Raw genomic sequence first — 21,960 nt, 5'->3', positions numbered from 1 at the left:
TGGGAAGGTTCCAGACCCAACACCTCTGACTCCAGCCATGGATTCAGAAGCACATCCGTTGTTCACCAGTCTAGAATACCAAAGACCTGACAGGTGCTCTAGGCTGATGCTGAATGTGGGACAGGGTGAGGATAGTCTGGACCCTTACAGAAGAGGTTCTTCCCCTTGTGTTCTGATGTCTGTCAGCAACTGTTCTCTTTTTTTAAAGATAGGGTCTCGTGTATCCCAAATTTACCTCAAATTTGTGGAGGATGCCCTTGAACTTCTGGTCCTTCTGCCTCCACCTCCTGAGTGCTGAGATAACAGGTGTGCACTGCTATGCCTCTTTTATTTGCTGCTGGGGATTAAGTCCAGTGCTTCTTTATACATGCTGGGTGAGCACTCTGCCAAATACTTCCAGCCTTCTGGTAGAGCCCCTATCCCCACTCCGGCTTCTTTTGAGACTGGGTTTCAATGTAGACAGGGTCTATGTAGCCCAGGCTGGCCTCGAACCCACAGAGATCTGCCTGCCTTTGCCTCCCCGAGTGTTGGGATTAAAGGTGTGTACCACTGGGCCGGCAGTGGTGGCGCACGCCTTTAATCCCAGCACTCAGGAGGCAGAGCCAGGCGGATCTACTTGAGTTTGAGGCCAGCCTGGGCTACAGAGTGAGTTCCAGGAAAGGCGCAAATCTACACAGAGAAACCCTGTCTCGAAAAAACAAACAAACAAACAAACAAACAAACAAGTGTGCACCACCATATCCTGCCCGCGGTGTAGTTTTAAAGCATGCTTTCTGAATCTTACTTGGCTGAGTGGGATCTCCAGTACTGCTTGCAAAGAGCGCTTGGCTAATGGTCTGTCTGCATAACCTGGGCTGACCTTCCCCACCACTGCTCTAGTCATGGTGGCAAAGTAAGCTCAAACTCCTCCAGTCCGTTTACACAGCACCATCAGGAAAGGCTGTGTGGCTTCAGGGTCCCCACTTGTGCATTCCTCAAATTCCAACGGGTTTACCTAGCACCAGGTCTGCTCACTATAAATACTGGAGGTCCAGGTGTTTGGACAGCCGACAGACAACAGATACCGCTAACATTAAAGGTGCTGTGGTTCAGTGTAGAGCTGGCTGTATTCTAGTAAGGAAAGACCTCAAGGCATGACGTGGAGACAGCAGTTACTTGTCATGCTTGGAAACCTCTGACTGACCGGGCCCTGGGAGCACGCTGCACCAGCACTGTTCTTTCTCATCCCTTAGAGAACCAGCAGTAGTACTTTACAGAACACAAATTAACTGAAGGCTTTTCTTTTATTACATCTAAAGAGCTCTACATAAACAGGTAACATTCAATAAGGAAACAACTTTTCTCCAATGCATGTAATAAATATTTTCACTTGGTACTTTTATACAAACTGACATTGGTCTACTATACATTTTTAAAAGCCATTTTACTGGTTTGGCATGCGGTATGGAAATTCTAAGAGAGAAAGTTTTAAGGCAATGAATCACAGATTTAAGTTCATGGAGTTTATGGTAACTTTTATCTATTTATATACATTTCCCCTTTGTTAATAAAACAACAGCAGCACACTCTGGGCCCACCAGCTATTCTCCCTCCCTCTTTGAACTCTGCTTTGTGTTTAAAAAAAACAAAACAAAACAAAACAAAAAAAAAAAAACAGAATGCAATGTGTATCCATAAAAAAAAGTTCTTACCAAAATAAATTCAAATGTGCTCTTTACGAGTCCTGAAGATCCCGAAAGTTTTATGTATTTAAAATTCAAATTGCTTTAAAAACTAGGTTCTTTCTACATTAATTCATTTACAATTGGGGTATATTTTCATTCAGTTTCACACACTTGTCCTCAAAGGAAAACTGGCCAAAACACTCCCCACGTTTTTCAAACCACTTAAGTGATTCTTTAAGTCAGTAATGTAGATGTGTAATACCTAAATTAGCAATGGAAAAACTTTAATACTCAAAATGAACTGGCCAACCAAGTATGCATGGTTAAGTTTCATCCTAGAAAATGTGTCCAGCAATGCCCACATAGTAAATAAGAAGCCACCTCCACCCTGCTAGCTGATCAGCTACTTCACTGATGATGTGTGCTACAGAGAGACAGGGGCACACACACGCGCACTGTACAGAGGAATGTGTACATGCTAGTAAGAAAGACTAAGGAGGGGTTCCTGGCAACTTGCTGAAAGATGCTGAGAACGAACGATATCTGTCCACAGCCTATCAAGGTTGGCAGGGTTGCAGAGTGAAGGTGGGCTAAGGAAAAACAACAAAAAAAGAGATGGAGTGACCATGCGCTTCTTCTTGTAAATGTAGGAAAGTAGTGCATGACTAATAATTATTAAAGATTGTGAAAGTCTCTGAACTTAACCACATGCAATGTTTTAGAAAGTCAACAGCTGAAGAAATGAACTCCTTCCTTACTACATGGAATGAACTAAAATCCACAGTCAACTAATGGTTGGCTCTCCCGTGGGGACATGACAAAGCCACAGGACATAGGTTTCTCCCTGTTACTCACTCTCCCCTTAGGTTGGTACAATGCAGGACTCAGAAGGAAAGCAACCCTCCACCACTGGGCTGAAGAATGCAGAGGGCGGGGTTTCAACTGGATCGTTCTAGTTCGTAATTCAGCATCAGACACAAAAACTGCTGATCAGAATCCTAAAACCACTAACAAGTTAAAAAAAATAAATCCAAGAATAAGGAAAACTATTCATTTTATCTCAGATAGTTGAAATAATAAAAATATGCTTTCTATTGCAATGTTAACAGAAACACCCACAATTTTAGTGATTCCTACTCTAGTCCCAATTTAGACACAAATTAAGACCTTATGTGAAACGAGCCTAAATTAATACAGTAATGAAAAAAATCGAACGTGTACTCACCACACCAGATGAATTTAACAACGTAACCATTTCTGGTTTGAACTGACAACAAATGCCTTGTTTTATTGCAGATTGTTTTGTGACTCTAACAGCCGTTTCTGTGTGGAACACACATGCGCAGGGGAAGACGATGTTACTCACACACACTTGTTTATAAATACATATATACACACACACATATACATATCAACACCAACTTTTCTCAAAATTCAAGTTGACAGTTTAGTAGCAGAGACGCTATAAAAAACAGATAACATTTTTAGTTGCCACTCTGTCATGTGAACCATTTACTTTATCATACAACTCAAGATACAGCCATCTTGACTTCTACCTGGATTAATATAGGTACTTCTGTTACTGATGCAAGGTTTGAAAACAAGTTTACTATACACAAAGGGGGTCCTTCAACTCTGAGAACACAAAGTGGTAACATAAAATGCCAGTCTGGGAACTGGCGATGGTGTGCCCCTTCTCTGCTGAGAAACCTGCGCCCTCCACCAGCTGCCATCCATCTGCCTTCCACTGTAAGCGCAGTGCATCTTCTCTGATGACTCTCAAGTATAAGACGCGCTTTTTCCTTCCTTTGACCCTTAATCATCTTCTGAAGAAATTGTAGTATATTTACATAGTCTGCTATTGAGAGTAGATAAAACCAACTGATTCTTGAATTAAAAATGGCTTCCTATGTCATGCTTGTCATTAAAAGGTGAGTAAAAAATAAACAAGGCTAAGAAAGGAAGTATACTCAGAACCAGAGGAACAAAAATAACTAAGGTTAGTTTTGAGTTTCAACTGTTGATCCAATAGATTTGCTACAGATCCACATGTGGGTTGCACTGTACTGTCAACTTTGGAGGAACTCAATTCTTTCTTTTTTGAGGTGGAATAATGTCCTCTGCCAGCGGCATACAGCACCCCATGGGGCTTCTAGGGCTCTTTCATATCCCACTTTGGTATGAAGATTCTCAAGGAAACTTGCTACCCTGTGGCCAAAATGCAGGTACTCACAGACTTGGCTTACATACAAAATACTGGCAATTCAGATTCAGAATCAACCCAAGTGTATCATGGTTCACAGGCCTGCCCTCAGACTGCTTATCCAGGCAGCTTTTGCTCTAGCACTTCTAGGAAACACACTCTTAGGGGGTACTCAGCAGATCACAGAAGACCTGTGATGGAGAACATGCATTGGGAGAGCTGAGAAAGATGCTCATGTGAGCATTCAAGACCTCTGAAGCACTCTGAAAGAAGCAGGCAACTGATATTAACTAAATGCCAACCCAGGAGGAGAGGGGACAGTGATGACAGAATAGTACACACAGGAACACACTGAAAACACACACCCCCACGAGCTATGTCCTGAAAACAAAGGGAATGAGTGGGACAGGTGAGATTCATAACTTAAGGCTGGTAAAATCCACGCATACACAAACAGAATCCAAGTCTGATGCTTTTAAAAAATGGAAATCAAAACTATCCCAACCCCCTCCCCACAACAAAGCCCACAATTTAAAACTTCATACATGCAATTCTGTTTCTGTTATTGCAAGTAAGATAATGCCATTGAAGTAAAATAAAACCCAAACCATAGGACAAACGGTGAAAAGTCTTCAGAATCCAGAAAAAATGAACTGAAGGAGGTTTGTGGGTGCTTGTTTTTTCTTTTCTTTCCTTCCTTTTTTTTTTTTTTTTAAACAAGTGTTTTATCAGACAGGCAGTCTTAGATTTATATACAAAAGTAAAACTGAAAATATAGTTTTGTTCTCTGTACATTTCTTTTAATTTTTTTTCCCTAAAAACAGGAAAAAAAAACCACGCTTGTGTACTTTTCTAAACAGGATAAGGTAAAACAGCACAGAGTTCTCTTCTGCCAAGTCATTTAATGTGGGACAGGGTGGGAGCAGCAGGACGAGGCCGTCAGTCCAACGAGATAATGTCTGGGATTATGCCAAAGATGGATGCCGTGTCCGCGCTGCTCCTGCTGGCCACACCATGGCCGTGGCTCTCCCTCAGACTGTTGGAAGACACAAGGCTGCTGTTGCTGCCACTACTGCTTCCGTTGGTGGCTGGCAAAGAAGTGCTTCCTCCAGCACTTAGCTGGTCCAGAAACATCTGCGAGGAGGTATACGGGAAAAAGCGGGAGGAGTGCAGGAGGTCCTGGTCATCTGAGACCGCCGCCGCCGCTGCGGCAAGCAGGGAGGTGTTGTAATGCTAGGAGGGACCAGAGACAAAACACTCTCGTTACAATCAGATGCACCTCGGTACTCTTCTCAGCAGAGCAAGTCCCAAGTTAGCATATCCCGAGTGTCTGGCTCCTCAAATGACAACACATTCTGCAGGGAAATGACTGCTCACTCATACTGAGAGCGCTTTGGCATGGTATCTGAAACTGGAATAACATTTTTGATTGTGGTGTGTGTGTGTTTTAGTTTGCACTGCATGCAGTTCTTAAAACTATTTCTGAGATGCTCAGAAGCAGCAGGAAGGAGCGGCCGCCCCTCTCCTCAGACACACCTCGCATTCCCACTGACAAGTTCATCCTGAGAACTGCAGCATGGGGCAGCTCAGCTGCTATCGTGCCCAGCCCGAGGCCGGCTCTGTGCAGCCCATCACTGCTTTCAGCACTGCGGGCATGGGGCACGTGTCTGTGCACACGAGCGCGTCTGAGCTGGAAAAGGCAGGGAGGATTTGCTGTAAAAGATAAGCCACGTCCCACTCGTGTGGGCACTTCCAGAGTCGGGTGTGTGGGGCTGCAAGTGTCTCAGTCAGGGACTGCAGCTGAGTGGCTGTGAAGGCTGAGGACATTATCTCTGTACTACTGTGGGCTTTACCATCACTCTATGCTTAGGTTACTCTACATTTATTTTTTTAAAAAAATACCAATGCTCATCTTTTCTTTAATTAACTACAGTTATATAACAATTTTACTTTGTTTTTAAACTTTTTCATTTTTAAAGATTTTATAACATGTATTAATTTTACACAATGGGTTTCACATGTATACAATGTCTTTTGATCATAATTACTCCCTCCTACTTTCTCTTAGTCCCCTCTCCCTCTAGCTGATCCCTCCTCTTCTCCACACTCTACTTCCAATGTGTATGTGTCCCAGTGAGTTACTCAGTGTTATTTACGGAGCATGGACAACTTACCAGTGGCTAACCACTGAGGAAAAAATGTCTCCCCCACTAAACATTAACTGCCTATAGATCTTCAGAGAGGCTGGGGCTCCCTAAGCCCTTCCAATTACTTTATTCTTTAAAATAACACTTAAAACATGAATAGACTGTATAGCTGTGCAAAAACATTCTTTCATCATCTCTATACCCTATGAGATCTAATTATGTATTCTGCTGAAAAGTAAGACAAAAATATACATATACTCCTAGGTCTACATAGGCCAGGGGTCAGTATCACTGTCTTCTAGGCACATCTTGTTTCCTGGAAGGTTTTCAGGGCAGGGACAATGCCTACTTCTGGATCCCCCCTGATGACCCACTAGAGCTCATCCGAAGCAGGTGCCATTCTCCCGAAACATGCTGTGGTGCTTTGCTTGGCCTGTCCCTTTCCATGCGAGATGCGCTTGTGAACAGTGCAAACAAACACTCTCCTTCTCTGACATTCTCTTCTCAAGCATCGGAGAGGACTGCTGCTGTCTGCACAAGTTCCCCTAGCTCCTCTATGAAGCTTCTTGGGGCTCCTTCTGTCTCCTCCTCCAGTTCCCCTTTCTTTGCCTGCTTTTCAGTTCCAAGGCTCCCATAACAGTTTCCTTAGGAACCTCTCTGGGGCACCTGAGTGTCACACATACCATTTTGGAGTTACTACAGCATTGCTTTGCAACCTCCTCACCAAAAGCAAATTCTCTGCAATCAGTAATAATGTCTGGAGGGTTTCCTCCAGATGCCATAAGTTCTGTTACATCAGCCCAAGCCTAAACAAGGCTACTGAATAGCACTGGTGCTGCCACTGAGGACACAGGTATGTCTCCTCAGTGTTCCTGCTGCAGGAGAGCCTGGACAAAGGTCCTACTCGGGCAGTGGGCTCAGAGGCCACGGAATCTCCTTGATCAGCCAGCAAGATGGCCCAGCAGATAAAGGTGCTTGCTGTACAGCCTGAGCACTTGAGTTCAATGGCTGGAACCCATACAGAGGCAGAGAGAACTGACTCCATACAGCTGTCCTTTGACTTCCAAACATGTGCTGTGTTGCACATATACAACCATGCATACAATAGTTATAAAAAATAAAAATATATATACAGAGAGGGGCCACAGGAGGAGCTGGAGGAGGGGTGGGTTGAAATAATGTGAATATAGTATACTCATGTATGAAATCCTCAAAAACGTTTAAAAAAAATCTCCTTGATCTATTTCTCTTGGTTGGGTCAGAGACATGGTGTCGGAACGAGACCACCACTGTGATACTGGGATGAAGGACGATGTATGTGAGCACTATCACCAATGAACATCTTGCAAAGTTTGCTCATCTCCAACCAGTGCTCCAGCTTGCTGGCACGAAACTCAGGAAGGCATCTAGACAGTGGCTGGATCACTGCTTTGGTGGTGAGATGCGCTTCTGCCTCCTGTCCTTAATCCATGTCCTTAGCCATTTCTCCATGGCTGAAGCAGGCCTTTCTCAATCTGTGTTGTCTCACTGTTTTCGATGAGACTTTGGTCACTTTGTTCTTGCTCTTCAAGTCTGTAGCTCTAGTGCAATGGGACAGCCTGACTGGTGAGTAATACTCACTGACTTTCTCCTTCTATGCACCGTGATCACTTTTAGTTTTGTTTCCAGGTCACTACATGTGGCCTTTTAGCAATTGATTTTGTACATTTCGGGCCTGAGATTAATAAAACAGCAGGAGCTCAAGACAAACGTGGGAGAAGCAGCAGCAGCAGCAGCAGCAGAGCTGCAGTACACAGCGTGTGAGGAAGCACAGCATACTGTACGACTGAAGTCAACAGTCACTCGCTACCACTACCTAGTGCTTATGGACTGCACACAACCGTTTGCTTTAAACACCATTGGCGATGCAGCAGCAGCACAGCCTAGGATGCCTTGGGCAACAGACACTCTCACACATGTGGCCAAGAATGAAATCTACCAGTCACATGGTTCACTGCCCTGTGTCTTTATACAGCAGTATTGAGAAATCAATAGGCAGACATTGCTTTTACCCTCTACTGGGGGTGAAGGTGGTGATGAATGGTGGCTTTTATTTAAATTCTTACAGCCAGAGCAACACTGGTCATAGGTACTCTACTTTCCAAGGAAATTTACTCTTTCTTCTGGCTATGTATTATACTTTTAGATATTTTAATATACAATTAAAGAAATGGATTGTTTTCACATTAACGTACCTGATTGTCTCCTGATAAGAAAGGAAAGAAATCTAATCCTGTGGAAAGAATAAAAAAAACTTAGTTTAGAGGAAAAAAAAACCCAACAAAAAAGAAAAGCAAACCTTTCTAAATATCCCAGCACTTAAGTCTTACACTCTATGCACTCTGGATTCATGCTTAAACACAAGGAATGCTGGACATGGGGTGCACACCTTTGATCCCAGCACTTACAGGAGGCAGACAGAGGCAGATCTTTATGAGTTAGAGGCTAGCCTGGTCTACATAGCAACTTCCAGGCCAGCTAAGGGGACATTAAAAAACTTTCAAACAACAAAAAAAGCCTATCAAAACAAAACAAAAAAACGAAGAGCAAAACAAAAGCCATAGAATGCTAAGCTGGGTGTTCTATGGCTCTTCCACCTCTAGGGTATGAAGGAGGAAGTCCAAGTTTGGAAACAAACACCTTGCTTTCACTGATTCCTCACAAGTAAACATTCATTTATTCATTTATTTTTGGTTTTTCGAGACAGGGTTTCTCTGTGTACCTTTGGTGCCTGTCCTGGATCTCGCTCTGTAGCCCAGGCTGGCCTCAAACACACAGAGATCCACCTGGCTCTGCCTCCCGAGTGCTGGGATTAAAGGTGTGCGCCGCCACCACCTGGCTAAACATTTATTTATTTAGATAGAATCTCATATAGTGCAGGATGGCCACAACCTATACTGACTTTGAACTTTCATTTTTTTGGGGGGCGGGGGTGGGGGGTGAGGAGGTATTGGTTTTTCGAGAAAGAGTTTCTTTGTGTAACAAAGCCCTGGCTATCTTGGGCTTGACTTTGAACTTCTTAATCGTGTCTTTACCTCTAAGTGCTGGGATCACAGGCATATATCACCATGTTCAGTTTATCTGGTGCTGCGAATCAAACCCATTGCTTCATGCATACTTGGCAAGCACTCTACACACTGACCTATGTCCCTAGCCCTTAGATTTCAATCTAATTTACTGTACATGAATGCCTCTTGGGGTCTTTCATTACTTTTGGTTTGATTTTACAACTGAAACTTTAAGAGGCCACCCAAGTTGTAGCGAAGCTTTTCATTCTCCTCCTCAGATGTGTTGTTCACTTCCCATCATCTAGACCAGATTAAAACCCAAGTGTGACTGTAGAGCCCGGCATGATGGTGCATGCCTTTAATCCCAACATTTAGGAAACAGAGGCAGGCGGAGCTGCTACACAAAGAGACCCTGACTTTAAAAACAAGTGTCTGGTGGCACCACAGAAAAGCTCAGCCCTGATTCCTGGCCGCAGGCAGACCCTTCCTAACCTACATACTGCTTTACACCGCTCAGCACTACATAACAAAGAACACGAAAAGGAGTGTCTCCCGCTGACGCCTGACCGTGACGTACACGAGCAATGCAGTGCTTTGGCAACCACCCCCGCCCACACCAGGAGAGACTCCAGTATGAGGACCTACAGAACGTGGTTCAATAGTGACGGGTGTGTGCAAAGAGCTAGGAAAGCTCTTTAGAAAACTGCTGGGGTAACCAGCTTCTGGGAAGTTCAATGACTAGTCCATAAGCCATGAAGTTTTAAAGATAACACCCAGAATTGACATTCTTTTTGAGATACAAATGAATATATTGGCATTTCAAACTCCTCTTAAAAAGGCTAAAGTCTGGGCCGGGCGGTGGTGGCGCACGCCTTTAATCCCAGCACTCGGGAGGCAGAGCCAGGCGGATCTCTGTGAGTTCGAGGCCAGCCTGGTCTACCAAGTGAGTTCCAGGAAAGGCGCAAAGCTACACAGAGAAACCCTGTCTCGAAAAACCAAAAAAAAAAAAAAAAAAAAAAAAAAAAAAAGGCTAAAGTCTGGGCATGGTAGTGTACACCTGCAGGTGGATATCTGTGAGTTTGAGGTCAATCAGGACTACAAAGAAAGACTGCCTCAAAAAAAAAAAAAAATAAAATAAGAAAAGAAAAAGAGGATTAAAAAAAAAAGATTAAAAAAAGAACCAAATTAAAAAAATTTCTAACGTCTGGGCTGGAGAGATGGCTCAGAAGTTAAGAGCACTGGCTACTCTTCCAAAGGTCCTGAGTTCAATTCCCAGCAACCACATGGTGGCTCACAACCATCTGTAATGAGGTCTGGTGCCCTCTTCTGGCCTGCAGGCGTACATGCAGGCAGAACACTGTATACATAATAAATAAATCTTTAAAAAAAAATTTCTAATGTCTTAATTCATTGCTATTACAGGGCTAGCAAGAAGTCTCAGTGGGTAAAAGTGCTTGTCACCAAAGCTAGTGACTTGAGTCTGATCCCTAACAGCCACACAGTGGAAGGAGAGAATGAATTCCTGCAGGCTGTTCTCTGATCTCCACACGTGTGCCATGGCATGCAGCACCTCTACAATATGGTGCAAGCCTAAAAACCTAGCTCTTGGGAGGCAGAGGCAGGAGGATGACAGCAAGTTTGAGGCCAGTTTGGTTTACTATATGGTGAGCTCCAGGCCAGCACCAGGGCTACACAGCAAGATCATGTCTCATAATACAACTCAGTTACACACAGTGTCTGTTACATGAAGCCATAAAGAATAAAAACCAGCATTCAACCCCACCAAAATGAAGGCCACATGCAAGAAGTGTTCCAATGGCCTACAGAATACTGGGAAGTTCACAACACCTGAAGACCACTGCCTCAGTACTCCTACAGCAGTGAGCCCTGGCTGCTGAGGAAGGTGCCACCAAGCTCCAGGCTGTTTTTTCTGGGATCCAAAGGCCTGTTCTCCCCATCTCCACTTCTTCCCTCTATCCTTCACCCCCAGACTGCAGCCACACAGAGTGAAGGCATTCCTCAGCCTGTGTGACGGCAGTTGAAGGACCAGGGACTCACCTTGTAAGTCATAAGGCATGGGCGTCATGTGGAAAGGGTGCCTGTAGTCCTGGATGAGGGAAGTGTTGATGTAGCTTGTATCTACAGCAGGAAGGCTGGGGGTGCGGGACACAGGTGATGCTTGATGAGGAAGACTTAAAATACTGTGGGGAAGAAATGTTTAGAAAATGTAATAGTCACTCTAACAGTTTAACAAATGAAACTGTATCCCACAATGAGTCCTACTTTTTATTATGATAAAAGAATAAACAATAACAACCAAACAAAAAGCAAAACAAATGGTAAGAAATAGCTGGCATGCAGTAGTCTTTTTGCAGAGGCTGTAAGGAGAATCAGATAGATGCAATGGAATCACCATTTCTAGTCCATACAGTCCTTAGATGGCCATCCTCCACTCTAAGGATGCAGGAGCAATGCAGAGCTGAGTCACCGTAACAGGACGTGAGTGAAAGGTACACACAACAAAGGAAACTGTGGCCCTTTGAACGCAGATACTCAAGGGGCAGAGAGTGAGAAATCTAGGGATACCCTTCATGCTGGACAGTTTTATGTTGACTTGACACAAGCTAAATCATCTGAGAGGAGGGAATCTCAATTAAGAAAATGCCTCCCTAATACTGAGCTGTAGACAAGCCTGAGGGCATTTTCTTAATTAGTGATTGATAAGAAAGTAAGCTAAACAAGCCATGAGAGCAATCCAGTAAGCAGCTCCCCTCCATGGCCTCTGCATCAGCTCCTGCCTCCACGTTTCTGCCCTGACTTCCTTCAATGATGAACAGTGATATGGGAGTGTAAGCCAAACCAACCCTTTCCTTCTCACCTTGCTTTGTCATGGTGTTTCACCACAGCAATAGACACCCTAACTAAGAGACTCTGGTAAGGAAAACACAAAGAGAGGCAACTACTGGAATGCAGCAACTCGAGCACCGAGGAGAAAACAGATTTATGAGCTTGGTGAGAGAGTGAACTCGGAGCAGTAACTTTGGTTCACCCAATGTCTAGCTTGGCTATCAGTACAGTTGAAATGACAGAGCCTTTGAAGCCAATCAAAGCCTCGAGACATGGTAAAGAAGTGTCCTGAGGTGAAGAGGAAGAGAAGTTTCCAAGGGAGAGTGGTACAACTGCAAAGGAAACACAGGAACTCCAGAAAAGCAGTGACACGCTTCATCAGCTAGAGGCCAAAGCTTTCTCCTTATCTCCTGTAAGAAATAAGGAGGAAAGCCCAGCAGTGCTAGTGCACACCTTCAATCCCAGCACCCGGGAGGCAGAGGCAGGTGGATTTCTGAGTCTGAGGCCAGCCTGGTCTACAGAGAGTTCCAGGCTGGTCAGTGCTACAGAGAAACCCTGGGTATGTGGGAGAGGGGGGGTGGAGGGGGGGGAAGAAGGAATAAAGAACTGACTTTGAAAAAAAAATAGTTATGATAGTCCTAGGAAGGCTTATGCATCATTACACATGATCCCAATCGTGTAAGGCTAACAGGCACAGAGGAAAATCAATTAACAGAAACAGAGGAATAGAGACGTCTTTTACTTTGCATGCGCACGACGAGTGTTTGTATGCTAGTGTAAGCGCACAGGTGCTACAGCACACACATGGAGGGCAGAGGACAACCTGATGTATTGGTCCTTGCCTGTCCCCTCATTGCTCATGATATGCTAGGCCAGACAGGGCTTCTCCTGTCTGAGTCCCTTCTTGATGCAGTAGTGTTGGAATTAGACATGCACAATACTGCAGCAGGCTTACATGGGATCTGGGGATCTAAAATCAGGTCATCATGCTTGCACAGCAAGTACTTTATCCAATGAACCACATCCCCAGCCCGAGCTTTTGCCTCTAATACCCCACATGAAGTACTTGCAGGTAGGGGTACAATTTAAATGGTATGGAGTACTTCATACCAAGGTTAGAGTTCCTGGAACAGAATCCTAATTATGAGTATGCATTACACTTTTGTGAGTGGGACAGTAAGTATAAGACACGTTCAGGTGCTGCACAGAAGTGTTCCATCCAATGAAAATGTAAACCTCTTACACCTACAGAGAATGCCATGTTCCTTAGCTATGTTCTTTGTCTATGCTCAGAAGATTGCAACAGGAAAAAGCAGTTGACTGCTAGTCTTTACAAACATCCCAGTCTACCACACAGTATGGAACTTCTGGGTGAATGGAACACTTGGCAAGATGCTGCAGTCCTTATCTCCTGGCTATGGGATGGCCGCCATATCGTCTTTCAATTCTGTGACTGCTTTCAAGTGCACTTCCATATTACAGTACACAACAGCAGGGACAGTACTGTTCTAGCTGGCAGCTGGTTGCTGCTGTGACACTCACAGTGCTGCACAGTTGTCATTCTTTTAAAGATGCTAGAGACACCCAGGTTTTATCTACACAGTCAGAGATCAAGGTGTAGCATTTGCAAAGCTATATCTAGGCACAATCCATCACGGGCAAAAATTCAGGGAAGTAGTTAATGCAACTAATGTAACTTTCCAAACATAATAAACAGAGCTATTTTGGGAGGAACTGTAAAGTAAATATACAAAGAAGAAATACTAGAAATACTAGATTTCTAAAGACTCCAAAGTTTTCCTGATGAAAAAAATATACTCAGATAGTAAAACTACTGTAGAGTTCACATATGACTATTTTGAAGAGTAGAAAACAACCATACAATTAACCCTAAAGTATTATATACTTGTTTTAGAAAGTGTATTGGGGTTTGGGATTTAGCTCAATGGTAGAGTGCTTGCCTAGCAAGCACAAGGCCTTGGATTCAGTCCTCAGCTCCAAAAAAAAAAGAAAGTGTCTTTTAATTTTGCAATTATAGCACAAAAATTTGACAATACAGTTTTCTCCAGATATCTGTGGGGGGAGAGGGGTTGGTTCTAGGACCTCCTGCAGATATCCAGATCCAAGGTCATTTTTTTTTTGGTCCCTCATGTGTCATAGGATTTATGTATCATCTAAGCATATCCTCTGGTCTCTAAGTTCCTCAGAACACTTACTACATTAAAATTGTTATGACAACTGATTTTTTTTATAGGATGTCATCTAGTTCAGGCTGGCCTCAAACTTGTGGCAATCCTATTGCCACTATTGCCAGCCTTATGAGTGATGAGCTCCAAGTTACAACATGATAGGAGGCTCCTGGGAAACAAAGGCAACAAGAACAGGGCTACTGTGAAGGCAAGCCAAGTCATCACAGATCTTGCCTGGCAGCTCACACACACATCTATAGCCAGCTTCAATGGTCAGGTGTGCTCAGCTTTCTACTGTAAGTGCTCAGAGTTAACTTGATAGCGAGTAGGTTCCAGTTTTTAGCCAGTGTTCTAAACCCTACATGCATGCCAAAATGAAGTCTAATCCCTTTGTGGCTTCTGACAACTATGAAAGGCACTTCAATCACCTCCTCAGATTCAGAGGAAGATCAGTCTTGCCCTCTTTCCCAAGAGCTGAGATTGCACTCTTCTGTCCATCCCTCCCCCGCCCCCGCCCCCAAAGGGTGAGGAAGTCTGGGTTGTTCAAGGACACCATGAGGGTCGGCAGAGCAGTCTGAGTTCACAAAAGGAAATGTATTGTCTACATTGAACAAACCCAGTGTGGGAAAGACTAGTGGTTCAACTGTCTGTCATGTGGCACTCGCTCTAGCAAGGTGGCTGTCACCAGGCACCAGGATAAAGACTGCAAAAAGATACTGGAAGGAAAGCCACACCACAAACGAAGAGGAGAGGACACAGGGAAAGAGCATGGGGGTGGGGGAGTCCCCATTCTATAGACCAGGCTGGCCTGGAACTCAGAGATCCACCTGCCTCTGCCTCCCACGTACTGGGAGTAAAGGTGTGCACCACCACACCTGGTCCAAGAGTAATTCTATTTACAATATTAATCAAAAATTGGTTCAATGAGGGCTAGTGAAATTGCTCAGCAAGTAAAGGCACTTGCTACTAAGTCTATCGATTTAAGTTTGATCCTGGGACCCACATGGTGGAAGGAAAGAACCAGTTCCTGAAGGTTGTTTTCTGACCTCCCGACACAGACACAAAACAAACGAGTCTTTATTAAAAACAAAACAAAAAAGAATGGTTAAATGTAAGCAAAACTCTTGATGATTCTGATGTGTATCAAAACTACTGTGCACACTAGAACCATCTTTTAAAAAAAATTGTGTGTGTGCATGTGCACTCCTGGAGGCCAGAAGGCAGCATCAGATCCCTTGGAGCTCAAGTTACAAGTAGTTGTGAGCCATCATATGGATGCTGGGAACTGAATTTAGGTCCTCTGCAAGAGCACCAAGTACCCTTAATCGCTGATGCATCTCTCTAGGCCCAGAAGCATCTCTTGATATGATGAATCTTATATCTAAACTCTTGTAGTGTAGTACTCTAATTCCTCAAGAATGCTACATCCCTGGGAAAAGTCAATCTACATTCTGCACTCAAGCATAGTGGTTTATCTGGCGGCCTTTACTTTACTTACCAAACAAGCTTTCACAACAGAGATTTTGGAAAAGTTCTAGCAGTACTCACCCTTTATTGTTTAGTGGTGATGTAGGAGACAGGGAAGGACAGGTCCTCTTGGCAGAGGGTTCTTCCTCTTCTTCATCTGATGAACTGTCTATGGTTAGGTCAATCACTTCAACTTTCTTGTTTTTATTTGAGGATTGGTTGTGTGAAGTCACCTGATGCTCCAATGTGGAGCTCAAGCATCCTGTGTGGGAATGATTAAAGCGTAAGACCTGTGTCAACTCTCCTCTTTTCTCAGGGTCCCTGGAGATGAGCTTATCAGTTTAGAGGAGCAACACTACTGTAGCTAGAGCTGAGAAGTAACAGTGGCTCTGTTCTACTAAGTTTAAAACTGCCACTTCTTATTGTTAATGAACTATTTTGAAAAACAATTTTCAAATAGAATAATCAAAATGTATCTTATGGCTGGCTGGGTGTGGTGGCGCACGCCTTTAATCGCAGCACTCTAGAGGCAGAGCCAGGCGGATCTCTGTGCGTTCAAGGCCAGCCTGGTCTACATAGTGAGTTCCAGGACAGCCAGAGCTATATACATGAAGAGACCTTAAAAAAAAAAAAAAAAGTATCTTTTATGTCCACTTTAGAATAAAAGTATTTTAGAGCAGGACTGTATAGATATGTTTATCTATACAGCATCCAAAATACCTAGGAAATACTAATATATTTTAAAAAAAGTTTCATTGTCTCCTAGCAAACCACTGAAAGTCAAACCTATCCATATATTTAAAGAAAAAAGGAGCTGGGTGTGATGGCACACACTTTTGGTCTCAGCACTCAGGAATCAGAGGCAAGTGAATCTCTGTGAGCTCCAGGCCATATAGGGCTACATAGTGAGACCCTGTCCAAAAAAAGAAAGCAAACGAAAGAAAAAGAAAAAAAGAGAGAAGGAAAAAAAAAAAAAAAAAAAAAACTAACATTCAATATTGTACACCAAAACTATAAACCCTTTGAAAGGGTAGTACTTCAAAAACCACAACTTGAAAAGTGACTTTAGACTACTCTGAAAGCTAGCAACATAAAAATCTTAAGGCTGGCAAACAAAGTTGATTTAAAAGGAATCTCACTATTTGTGGACATGTAATCAATTACCTAACAATTATTGAGCTATTTGTACTGCTCAGAACGTTCCAAAGTGTGAAAACCACGGTACATCACAGTGGCGACTACTGTACTGGTGGACAGGTACTCACCGTCGACTCCGTTGTATGAGGCAGTAACTTCCTGCACTTCCTTTTTTGATCTCATCGGAGCCCAGGAGCCATCCTCTTTAAACTGTATCTCATCACAGTCTGTACAGTACTTTAGGATTTCCATAAACAACCTGGACAAACAATCTGTCCTTATTATAGCAGTTTTAAATGAAGAGAAATGAGAAACCTGACTCTTAAAATACTTAGAATTTTCTATGTTTTTATACAAATAGTAAATGGGGGAAAAGAAAGAACAGATAAATTACATTTGTTCTCAAAACCTAATGCTAAATAGGGAAAATAGTTACTCAAATTGTGGAACATTCATATAAAATGTTATGTAACTTTGAAAAAAAAAAGACAATTAAAAATATCTTTATATTTTAGTGTGTGTTATATGGGTAGGTAGCTGCCACAGTGCATGTTTGGAGGTCTGAAGGCAACTTGTAGGAGTTGGTTCTCTACTTCCACCATGTGAGTCCTGGGGATTGAACTCTGATTGTCAGCCTCGGCAGCAAGCACCTAACTCACTGAGCCATCTCAGTGGCCCCAAGATTTTTAAATATACAAATACATCTCAGTTCACAAAAACTGAGATGGTTAAGAAAAAAAAAGGTATCTCAAAACAAGATTCTCTGTGTGAATAAAAGCACACACTAGTTATCTCTGGGCAGTGGTTGTCTATGTGTTCAGTTTTCTTCTTTATACTATACACTTGTAAATTGCTCATAAGGTCTTATTTTATAAACTAAAGTCATACATATAAAAACGTAACAACTACCCGGGTGGAAGTGGTGCATGCTTTAAATCAGGAGTTAGAGGCAGGCAGTTCTCTACGAGTTCAAGGCCAGCCTGGTCTACAGAGTGAGTTCCAGGACAGCCAGGGCTACTTTGAGAAACTTTATCTCAAAAAAAAAAAAAAACCCCAAAATAAAAACAAAACAAAACAAAACCATACAACCAACAGTTAAGTCCAAATAAAATAATACATCGGCACTAAAAGAATATTTATAGGGAATGCATAAAGTTCACTGTGGCCAAATTATCTGGTTATAATGTTAAATAAAACCAAAGACTCAAGGTTATTAATAGTATATAATTAGAATTTATATAAAAATAAAACCAGAAGTTATATCGAAAATGCTTTCTATTTCCTGTTTTTTCTATTTTTCAGAGAGAGAGAAGAGATTTTATTACAAGGAAAGAACTAAGATATATACTATACAGAGCTGATAAAATATTACTATTAATTTAAATTTATGTTATTATCATTTCATTTCTGAAAAATCTAACAGGAAACAATACTATCTACTCATATTTTCCCAAGACTGATATCTTTAAAGTTCTGGGTTGTAAGTCTATTGATAAATACATTCAATTGCTTGTATTATTCCCTTCAGGCTCATATGCCTTCTCATATACTATAAATAAACTGTCTTGTTTGAGTGTTTTACTGAAGAATATTAGAAATATTAGTAGGCATTTTCCTTTTTCACAGTTCATTTCCTTGTTTCTTGTTCAGTGGAAAAAGGCAAACAGAAGCCGACAGAAGTGACAGACTCATGGCCAGAGGTTCAAACACCACAGACAGATGGATTTTAAGGAGAGCCGTGGAGCACTGTGAGGCAAGGGTAAAGACAGAGAGAAGAAACACGAGGCAAGGATAGAAACCCAAGCAGCAGAACAAAGGGAGATGCTATCAGCTGGCTGCCCTTTTCCAGGAGCCCTGAGAGTGGAGAACAGGGCTTGATGGACAGGACAGAAGCAGAGCTAGTCTCTAGAAACTGGCTACCTTCTACTAAAAAGTCCAACTTTTAAAAGAGACCTTTTTATTTATAAATTGTTTAAATTGTGTGTGTGTGTGTATGTACGTGCACATGGAGTATGGAAAAGGGCATCAGATCCCCTGGTCTGGGAACTGAACCTGGGAGAACTATAGAAGCAATACAGGCTCTTAACTGCTGCGCCATCTCTTTAGCTCCAAAAGCTCTCATTTATTTATTATTTATTTATCTATTTATTTTGGATGAATTCCAGTTTACCAGAACCTCCTAATAACCATGCTTTCTCCAATGCATTCTGTAGGTCTTAGATGTACTCAAAAGTATATGCATACCCTGTTTAGAACTAGTGGTGCTTAAGATGGTAAACAGAAGGTACTGAAGGAAAAGGAAAAGGAAAAAGCACTTGTGCTTTTTAAAAGATCTATTTATTATGTACACAGTGTTCTGCCTGCATGTGTCCCTGCACACCAGAAGAGGGCACCAGATCTCATTACAGGTGGTTGTGAGCCACCATATGATTGCTGGGACCTCTGGAAGAGCAGCCAGTGCTCTTAACTGTTGAACCATCTCTCCAGCCCGCACTTGTTTTCAAAACAAGATGAACACACACGACATAAATAAAATTCAATGTTAAAAATTTTTTAAAAGGTTGGGGAGACACCGAGATGGCTCAGTGGAAGGTTCCTGCTGCCAAGTTTGACCCCCAAAACACACATGGTAGAAGGCAAGAACCAATTCTCCAATGTTGTCCTCTAACTCCCATGTGCACACTATGCCACCAATAAATGTTTAAAAACAACCCTGAAAGATGGAAAGTATTTACAATGTTAATTACTCACTGATTTCTAGAATAATGAAAATCCTACTTTGAAAAATGTCCCTCTAGGTTTTATCTCAAACCTGATGGTGACAAACTGGGCTAACAGGGTCATTTTAAAACACAAGGAGAAATGGAAACATACATACCCATCAATAATAAGATGTTCATATGGAGCCTTCTTATCACAGACAGGACAAACCCACGTTGGTTTTTTCTCATTCATTTGAATATAAAGAGTTGCATCAAAACACTGAAGGTGGGAACAGGTAAGTGCCCGACATGGAATTGTCAGCCGCATTTTCCCGAGCTTTCAGAGAAGGGGAAGGTCAATGTTAGTATCTGCTATTCAAACTTAGGTTCTGCTAATGATTTCCTGAAATACAATGTACATGTATTATAATTTAAAGCTTGTTGTGTGCACAACCCCTGCACCTAAGGCACAGTGAACATCATGGAAGAGGGGCAGAAAGACATCAGTCAGAGAAGCATGAAATCCGCTGACACTGTTTCCTAGAAATGACAGGGAAGCTTCTTACCCACAATACCGAACAACATGGTTGCCTGAACAGGACCTGAACAAGGATAACACCAACAGACATGCTAAGATGGTACAGGGAAATCTCATCGGGCTCCAATCCTAGACAAAGAACTGTATAGAGGCAACTCAGCAAGGCTGAGAGCAGGAGCAGCAGTCTTCCCCAGGGATAACCTAACTGGTTATCAGATACCCAATGGCCAGCCCTGAAACTATATACATACAAGTAACAGTCCATCATATGGACTGAGCAGGCTGTATTTACATACTTAGGAATACATATGTGTACAAATACAAATGTAAGTAATAATAACACTTGAAGAAAAAGAGGCCATGATTTTAAGAGGGAGCAAGGGAGTGGGTACCTGAGAGGGATTAGAAGAAAGGGAAATGGGAAAGTGTTATACGTACATTTTAATTTCAATATTTAAAGTTTTAATATAAAAAATATGCTGCATCTGCACTGTTTGTGTTTTAATACCACAGAAGAACATAAAACACATTATTTTGAGAAACCTGCCTGCAGGTTAAACACTACAGTATATCTTTGAATATCAAAACAGTGACTATTTAGTCTACCACAAGGCCATTTACTACCTCTACAGGCTGCAAGTGAGTTTCTTGTTGGGAAGGCCTGAACCCCTTTGAAAGCGCTCTCATATTGTGTGTGTGTGTGTGTGTGTGTGTGTGTGTGTGTGTGTGACGTTGGGAATTGAACCTGGGGCCTCGTGTATGCTAGCCAAGCACTCTACCCCTGAGTTATATTCCCATCCCTCTCACACTCTCACATTATTAAATCAGTCTTTGATCTGAAAAAAGTTAAGAAGCATCTAATTAAACATTCACAAAAAGAATGAACTATGGCTAGTCACAGAGATCAGTATGGACTCTATCTTCATCTCTGAATGACCTCTAGTTCACAAGATGAAGCCAAAATCACCCATTTCCTCCAGTGTGAGGCATAATGGCTGGGGGTAGCTTGGAACAGAAGGCAGGTGTTGTGCACTCTGTATTCCTCTATAATCACACAGTCAGCATCCCTGGGTTTCAAGCATGACTAGACAATTCAGGATATTTTTCTTGCCTCATTTTAATTGTTGAGTTGACACAGACTGACTCTATCCCACATATAAACTTCTTTGTCCTAAGCTGCTTGTTTGGGCCCAAGGTAGAAACCTTGCCTGGGGACCTGCACAAGGAATGCTGTATCATGACTACTATAGGTTCCCCAAAGTCTATAATGGCCACAGAGCATGTAAGCTCCTCACTTTATATAATGACATTACTTTCTAAGTTCATGGAAAAAGACTTTCTGTATGTTTGTGAGTTAAAAGAGAAAAAAAGTTCTTGGCTTACAAAAATTTTAGGGAAACGTGTAATTTCCTGGTCTACCGAGGAAACCAACTGTCACAGGGCCCTAAATTATTGTTCTGGTACCAATGATTTACTGTACTTCTTGGGCAGACACTTAACCTCTCTGGGCCTCCTTTTCTATCTGGAAAGTAGCACCATTTCCTCCTTATTTCCACCGGATGCAGTGATGAAGAATTTAAAAAGGACACTGGACACATGATCAGCTTAAAACAGGAGGAATGTCCCTTTATTATATCCAAAGCAGGGAGAGGAGAGATCCAGAGTAAAATAAGCATGCTCATCTCTTGTGTCCCAGCTCTAGCCTTACCTAAGTAAGATTATACTATTTGTTTGTGTATCTCCTATGGGAAATAGGTCAGATTCATGTCCTTGCCCCCAGCTTTGGAAAAGTACCTGCTATACTGCGGAATGATAGTCTTGTATATACTGATAAACTGTCAGCTGTACACACTAGCAGTCCTAAGAGAAACTCCTTATGTCTGGAAGATGAGACTGACAGCTAGGGATTATAGGAATAAAGGCATGTGAAAGGAAAGCCTTCGAAAACTACCTCTGTCAAAGTGTAAATTCTATGGCCTGGTGCTTGGATTTTGAAACCATCCTTCTTCCTATCTTACT

The 21,960-nt window shown here is 42.4% G+C and overlaps 1 protein-coding gene across 2 annotated transcripts in view; it reads right to left on the bottom strand.

The window, feature by feature from the left end:
- Window positions 1-1,264: 1,264 nt before the first annotated feature.
- Window positions 1,265-21,960, bottom strand: part of Pias1 (protein inhibitor of activated STAT 1) — a 113,937-nt gene continuing 93,241 nt past the window's right edge. For both annotated transcript variants that reach the window (XM_028867044.2, XM_028867051.2), the window contains exons 9-14: window positions 19,580-19,740; window positions 16,830-16,960; window positions 15,646-15,826; window positions 11,120-11,262; window positions 8,249-8,286; window positions 1,265-5,100 (exon numbers count right to left, since the gene is read on the bottom strand). In XM_028867044.2, coding sequence (XP_028722877.1) covers window positions 4,807-5,100; window positions 8,249-8,286; window positions 11,120-11,262; window positions 15,646-15,826; window positions 16,830-16,960; window positions 19,580-19,740 — 948 coding nt within the window. In that variant the 3' untranslated portion in view covers window positions 1,265-4,806. The remainder of the gene's footprint in view (window positions 5,101-8,248; window positions 8,287-11,119; window positions 11,263-15,645; window positions 15,827-16,829; window positions 16,961-19,579; window positions 19,741-21,960) is intronic.

This window comes from Peromyscus leucopus, chromosome 7, assembly GCF_004664715.2.
Source record: "Peromyscus leucopus breed LL Stock chromosome 7, UCI_PerLeu_2.1, whole genome shotgun sequence".
NCBI lineage: Eukaryota > Metazoa > Chordata > Mammalia > Rodentia > Cricetidae > Peromyscus > Peromyscus leucopus.
This window is presented reverse-complemented; position numbering and strand designations above follow the sequence as displayed.